At 55.4% G+C, this 7,141-nt stretch overlaps 1 protein-coding gene across 1 annotated transcript in view; it reads right to left on the reverse strand.

Moving 5' to 3' along the window:
* Il12rb1 (interleukin 12 receptor subunit beta 1) overlaps nt 1–5,287 on the reverse strand; it is a 12,887-nt gene extending 7,600 nt beyond the window's left edge. The window contains exons 1-7 of the mRNA XM_055618774.1: nt 5,218–5,287; nt 4,139–4,201; nt 3,291–3,402; nt 2,689–2,864; nt 1,643–1,779; nt 722–785; nt 350–472 (exon numbers count right to left, since the gene is read on the reverse strand). Coding sequence (XP_055474749.1) covers nt 350–472; nt 722–785; nt 1,643–1,779; nt 2,689–2,864; nt 3,291–3,402; nt 4,139–4,201; nt 5,218–5,287 — 745 coding nt within the window. The remainder of the gene's footprint in view (nt 1–349; nt 473–721; nt 786–1,642; nt 1,780–2,688; nt 2,865–3,290; nt 3,403–4,138; nt 4,202–5,217) is intronic.
* Between the last annotated feature and the right edge of the window lie 1,854 nt (nt 5,288–7,141).

Here is a 7,141-nt window from a genome sequence, read left to right on the forward strand (position 1 = left end):
GGCTGCTGTCTAACCCCCAGGCTGTCTGTCTAACCCCCAGGCTGCCATCTAACCCCCAGGCTGCTGTCTAACCCCCAGGCTGTCTGTCTAACCCCCAGGCTGCTGTCTAACCCCCAGGCTGCCGTCTGTCTAACCCCCAGGCTGCTGTCTAACCCCCAGGCTGTCTGTCTAACCCCCAGGCTGCCACATCTTTTAATCTCTTGAGACAGGGTCTGGCTATGGAGCTAAGGCTGGCCTCAAAACCACAATCCCCCTGCCTCAGGTTTCCCAGTGTTTGGGTGACCGGTGTGCACACCACAGGTGACTCTGTTTACCCTTTCCAAGAGCTTGTAACCCAGGTCTCTCTCACCAGGTGGAACGCACACAGATTTGCTCCAGTTACTCCAGGGACCTCCAGGAGCCCCGGAGGAGAGCCGCCGCCTGCGGATCTGGAACTCTTGTGCCATGTTTTCTGAAGGGCAGAGGCAGGATTCTGGGCAGAGGCAGGACATGGGTCACAGCGTCAGTGCACCAGGGCTGCCAGGTCTAGACCTAGGTCACCTGACCAGCACTTTGTGAGCCCTGGCTCTCCCTGGCCCCTCCCTGCCCGCTACTGCTCCTTTGAGGCTGGGGCTCTGCCCCCAACCTCGACTATGACCTTGGCTCTTCCATAGCTCACTCTGCCCTTGCAGAATAGGAGGAAACCTACACTGACTACAGTAGGTGCTTCATTAATGCTTACCGGAGCTGCTGCCAGGAATGTTCTCAATCACATCCAAGCCAGTATCCTGAGGTCCACAGTCACCCTAAAAGAGAAAGAGGTATGTGTATGAGTGGTTTATACTTCCTGGCTCTCTGAGCCTGGACTTCAGGTTAGAGCCAAGTCCTAAAGCCTGAGAGTCCCCCCCCCAGTATCCCCAAAGCCTCCCTCCCTCCTTGTTGTACCCTTCAACTCTCTCTCCCTTCCTCCTTAACCCCAGAGCCTCCCACCCTCCTCACCCCCAGAACCTCCTTCTCTCCTCAATCCCCAGGACCTCCTTCCCTCCTCACCCCAAGAGCCTCCTTCTCTCCTCACTCCCAGGACCACCTTCCCTCCTCACCCCAAGAGCCTCCCTCCTTTCTCACCCCTCCCCAAAGTCTCTCTTCCTCCTGCACCTCCCAAGTGCTGGAGTGAAGTAGGTGCTGCCAGGCCAAGCTCCTCTGATTCATTGCCTATTTATCTGAGGGGAAATTGAGGCCAGGGTAGAATCATAGAGAGACCATGGGACTTCAGTGGCTGAGAAGTGAATGGGTGATGGAGGGAAGGAAGGAGAGAGTGGATCTGAGGGTAACAGGTGGTCTGTGAAGGGGGGCAGGGGGGGTGAGGTGCGGGTGGGGGTTGACCGGCTGAGTCCAGAAGCTAGGAGGCTGGGCTGCAAGGACACAGCAGAGAAAGGCAGCCCAGGGCTTGTCAAAGAAGCGAGATGCTGACAAGATGCCCAGGGCCAGGATGGGAGCCACTAGGAGGGAAGGGAAGGGGGAGGGGGAGGATTGTGTGTTTGAGCAGGAAGGTCACCATCAAATCTGAGGACAATGGAGGAAGCAGCAAGACAGAGCTGCCAGCTCAGGGGGACCTGACTGGGGGACACTGATGTTGCTGTGGTGACCTGGAAAACAAACTCACCAACGTCCAATTTGTCGTGGCCATCCGGTGCCTGAACTGCACCTCAGCACCAGCCTCATCGGAAACACTCCAGTCCAGGCGTAATTGCCTGCCTGATCGGGACACTTCGATGTCTCTCATTGGGGGGTTGAACTTGGCTGTTGTGGGAGGAGGAAATGACACATGTGCCTGTGGCTTGAGTACAAATGTCTAGGAAGTTTGCCCAGCCCCAACCTGGCGAGAGTGAAAGGCAGAGGCACGACCGAGGGCAGGCATCCTGAACCCAGAGTTGGTGGCAGGAGATTTGTCTCTGCATTTGTGTTTGTTTCTTGTAACTGAGGCTGGCCTTGAACTCCTGATCCTCCTACCTCCAGAGAGGGGTCAGAACATGCATGCACTCCCACAACTGATTTACGCAGTGCTGGGGATGAAACCTTAGGACTCATTGTATGCTAGCTCATATCTACCTACTGAATCCTGTCCCTTATCCAATGATTTTTAAAAATATTTAAGGGGCTGGAGTGTGGCTCAGGGGTGAAGACCCTGCCTAGAATCCCCCGTGAGGGGCTGGAGTGTGGCTCAGGGGTGAAGACCCTGCCTAGAATTCCCCAGTGAGGGGCTTGGAGCTCAGAGTAGAGTATTAGGAAAATCCTGGGTCTCATCCTCAGCTGTGTTCATCCCTCGAAAAAACCATCTTGCTGGAGTGTTTCCCACTGATAAGTGAACTTTACTCTGCCCTGGTTAATTTTCTGCCTCAGTGGAGTGGTGGGTGGCCCCTCACTCCCTCGGTACCTGCCCACATCTGTCCCTGACTCTGCCCACAACCCACATCCTCAAGCACACACTGCGGACAGCACTCAAAGGCATGCTGAGTCATGAAGGCACAGCTCCCAGGAGGGGCTGTGGGACTGTGCAGCTCTGAGGATCAGGCTGAAGCCGGAAGAAACTAAGAACCCAGACAGCAGATCCTGTGCGACAAGTCTGCTTTGTCACACAGCAGTGTCCAGCGCCTCACCGGCCTGGGAGCATCTGAGGTGACAGAGGGACAGGGAAGACAGAGAGCTCACTCCAGGTGGACAGGATCAGGGTTATCTCCGGAGACTTCATGGTCTGGTTCCTGAGCCTGGACTCCACCCAGCACGTGACTTCGGACAGCACAGGGACCCCAGCCTGTTCCGAGAACTCCACAGTCCTTTTTGGGCCCACATCGAAGTAGCAGCAGCGCCTCGGGCTGAAGCTGTAGCTGGGAGAGCATTAGTGATGAGTCCTCGGAGGGGGTGGGGGGGATCAGTTTGAGAATGAAGTAAAGACTAGAAACTGAGTTTAATCCCAGCACCTCTAACAAATAAAGAACTAGGTTCACAGCCAGTAGGCAGAGGCTCAGTCCTTTAATCCCAGCACTCAGGAGGCAGAGGCAGGAGGAGCTCTGTGAGTTTCAGGCCAGCTTGGGCTGCATATTAAGACCCTGTCTCCAAAGATCAAAAAATAAAAATAAAAAATAAAGCAAAAACCAGAACAAGGAGAATGTGTCTCTGCCACCCTCGTGGTGACATGCTATCCCCCTCAAAGTCCTATATGACATGCAGGGGTCTTCAGGTCTTCAGGGCCCTGTTCAACATGAGCGCACATACACATCTGGGCTGCAGAAACAGTGGGGACAGGTCCTCACCAGCACCTCAGGAAGTGGGTGACGCTGTCCTCGGGGCCATCAAACTGCCAGGAACACTCGTACTTGTCTCCAGAAACCCCATAGCAACTCAAGTTCCTGGGTCCTGAGGAGCCTGTGGGAGAAGTGGGGCTCCATGGTGCTGTTTCTGTGTCCCTTTGTCCTTCTCACCCCAGAGCCTGCCCTCCTCTGTCCTGCCAGCACCCTTTCCGGACCTCGAAGGTACAAGGCCAAATTCCACATCAGGGCCTTTGCATATGCCAGGCTGAACGAGGGCCTCATCTCCCTGGTCAGGCAGACTTCTTTGTGAACACTGAGAACCTTCAGCTTCCTAACTGCTCAGGGAACTGCACTCTTGTTCCTTGCAGTGTTTTGTTTTCCTGTATCCCAGGCTCACCTTAACGTCATTAGTCAAGGATGACTATGAGCTCCTGATCTCCCTGCCTCAGCCTTCCAAGGCCTGGGGTAACAGGGTGAGTAGTTTTACAATTGCATTCTTGTCTTTTTTTTTTTTTTTTTAAACAGTGGATTTTGGGGGTCTGTTTTTTGGAGTTCCTTTTGTGAGGTTTGTTAATAAATATAAATGTTCCCCTTAGGGACAGACTGCGAATGTGTAGACAGTGACTGTGCCAAACACTGGCCCATCTAAATAACTGGCCCTTAAACCCTAAGACCAGGCTGCAAAGGAGGACGGCACAGGAGACCCATGCTCACAAGGTGACTGAGGGGGCAGGCAGGGTCCCCCTGTGCAGGCTGCCCCGGCAGGAGGGGGAGGGAAGCATGTGTGGGGGTGTAGGGCGAGGTAAGCAGAGCCTGGGGCAGCTCTCAGTCTGGGAGGGGCCACAGCTGACCTGAGGCTCCTTCTGGGTATGACAACAGCTTCTCAAAGCAGCAGCTGCCCTCTCTGCAGGAGGCTGAAAGTACAAGAGAAAACGACAGTAGTATCACAGCGCAGTGGATGTGTGCACTGGGGTGGGGCACAGGGGAGTCGGTGTCTGTTCGCCATCGACATGTCTGCATGCAGAAACCTCACCCGCCCATCCATCCACACCCCTCCACACCCGCTCAGGTACCCATCCCCAACCAACCCGCCCATCATCTGCCCATCCTCTCTCGGCCTTCACCCCTCTCCCTACCCCAGATTCTAAGCTCCCCCAGGTGGCTCTGTGGGTCCCTCTGTGAGGGCCAACAGTAGCAGACAGGTATGGAAGCAGAGCCCTGTGCAGGATGTCCTAGAATGCCCCATGCTGCTGGTGGGGGTGGTGGTGTTTGAGCCCATTGAGTGCATGGCTGCTGGCAGTCAGGCTAGGGACAGTCCCCAGGAGATGGTGACGTCCTGTGGGCAGATCCACTGGGGCACTCTAGGCACCAGGGTCTCCCCAGAATCACCCTGCATGAGAGATAGAACATCCCAGTCAAGGAGTTACCCTAAGTGAGAGCATATCAGGACTCTCAGAGACATTGGCCTGCTGTATGCTGAGGTGACAGGCAAGGTCCTCTTCCTTTCTGCTTTCTCTGGTGACCCCAGACCTGTTGCCTGAAGCCATGCTTCCCCTCTCTGCCACCTGCAGCTAGCTCTCTCAGCCCCTTTGCGTTCACATTTCTTTCCAGCCTGGTCTGGATCTGCCTGAGCAGATCCGTGTGTGAGTGTCTGCTGTGAACTGTGAGCAGGACAAGTGATCTTAGATGTGTCTGCCATCCCTGAGCTTTTCTTGTTTAAGAAAATGGGAGCTGGGAGGAATGGGTCAGCCTCCTCTGCAGAGGAGAAAATCAAGCCAGGAGTTAAGTGAAATGCTGCAGTCATGGCCAAAAAGACCCACTTGACAAACAGGAAGGCAGTCCCAGAGACCCCCGAGGACCTGTAGCCTGCAGCCCGCCATGGACCTCTCCCTACTCAGGAGAGGTGGAGTGGGGACAGGTGGGAACTCACCGCCCAATCGGCAAAGCAGGAGGAGGACGAAGACTTGCCTGCTGACCCCTGGCAGCCCCATCAGGTCCATGAGGAGTGTTGGGGCACCAGGATTGTCTACAGGGCTGAAGGGGCCCAGCCACCCTGTCCCCAGCCGCGAACACGCTGACACTGAGAAGAGAAAGAAAATGGAAAGAGTGGGAGAAAAGAAAGAAAAACTCACTGCGTCCCAGGGCCAGTCAAAGTGAAAGAGAAACGCAGGAAGTCAGCCCTGGGGCGGGGATGGGGGTACTGCATCACAAACCCACCTTGGGGTAAGAAAGCCTGGGGAAAAAAATTTTTTTTGAGGCAGAGCCTCATGTTGTGCAGGTGGCCTTCTCCCCAGTGCTGCCACCACAGGAAGCACTCCTGATTTATGGGGTGCTGACATGACAGGTGTGCACCCCAGCTTCCAATTTACAGGGTGTTGGGGTGGAGCCCAGGGCTTCCTGCAGGAGCAGAGGCTCTAGAAACTGAACCTTAGCCTGTAGGTTGCTTTTTAAAGTCCGTGGTCCACTATCTGTGAGGTTGAGACAGGGGGATGGCCATGAATGTGTGAGCAGCCTGTGTTATATAGACTCTCAAAAGAGAGAAAGAGGAAAAAAAAATAGTTTTAAATGATATGGTTTCTCTCTAAAAGATGTTTTCAGAGTGAGGTGCTGTGGCATGCGCCTTTAATCAGGAGGATCTCTGTGAGTTTCAGACCAGCCTGATCTACAGAGTGAGTCCAGGACAGCCAGGGCTACACTGAGAAACCCGGTCTTAAATGAAAAGGCTTCTGAGTTCCAGGGCTCACACAAGCAACACAGATGATAATCTTTGGTGGTCTAGGCATAAGGGTAAACTGAGGCCCACATGGGTGAGTTCATGGTGCTTTGGAAGGGGCCCCTTGGAGCTTGAGCCATGACCCCAGGACAGCTGTCAGGCCTGGCTCAGGGTCAAGCATCCTGAGGGCTGTGATGTCAGCGGCTCTGGGACAATGAGCCTGTGTCTCTGTCCTGAAACATTCTGACCAGTGACCCATACAGCCTGGCTCCCATGGTGCTGTTAGAGGGAGGGGGTGAGGGGGAGGGGAAGAAACAGAGTCAGGGAAATGGAACAGAAACAAGGGAAAGCCAGGTGCAGTTCACAAACCTGTCGGCCCAGCACTCACCTGGGAGGCTGAGGCAGGAGGATTGCAGTGAGTTCTAGGCCAGTGAGGGAGGGAGGGACAGCCCTAGGAGACTGTAGCATGGGCTTGACCCTTCTGATGGTCTTAAGATAGCCCTGGATCTCAGAAACACCGCCATGGCTTGCCCTACGTCATAGGTAGGGAAACTGGGTCCAGAGGGCCCAGCTGGAGCAAGGAGATGGAGTCAAATGGCCCCACTGGGGACAGAGTTGGTTCTTTTAAAGCTATCCCCATCCCTGCCAATATTGCCTTCACAGAAACACACATATCTGCCTCAGTTTCCCCAAGCAAGCTGCGTGTGAAGGAGGGCAGGGCTAGGTGGACAGCAGCCAGGCACCTATGGTCAGGACTTCGTGCGGCTCGCCCAGGGCTGCAGCCCCGTCACGGCTCTTCAGGTGTCAGGCTGGGAAGGAACTAGGAGCCATGGAGGGTGTGTGAGGCGAGAGCCCAGGCGCACTGGAGTTACAGTGTGGGCTCCTGGGTGTGTCTGCCTCGCGGCCCCTGCGGCCCCTGGTGCCCTCGCTGCCCATGGAGGCTCAGTGTAGCTGAGCGCCCAGGGCGCCCCACTTTCAGAAGCGTTACACAGGCGGGGGCGGGAGCAGGAAGGAGCGGGTCACAAGGGGCCGGGAAACTACATCAGAAGAAACCAGCAAATGTCCTCGTGGCGTCGGCTTCTGCAGCCTCTGCCAGGGAAGGAAGTGACCTTCCCTTCCTGTGCTCAGGAGACCCTGAAGC

Source organism: Psammomys obesus, unplaced genomic scaffold, assembly GCF_907164565.1.
Source record: "Psammomys obesus unplaced genomic scaffold, mPsaObe1.curated_primary_1811, whole genome shotgun sequence".
Lineage (NCBI taxonomy): Eukaryota > Metazoa > Chordata > Mammalia > Rodentia > Muridae > Psammomys > Psammomys obesus.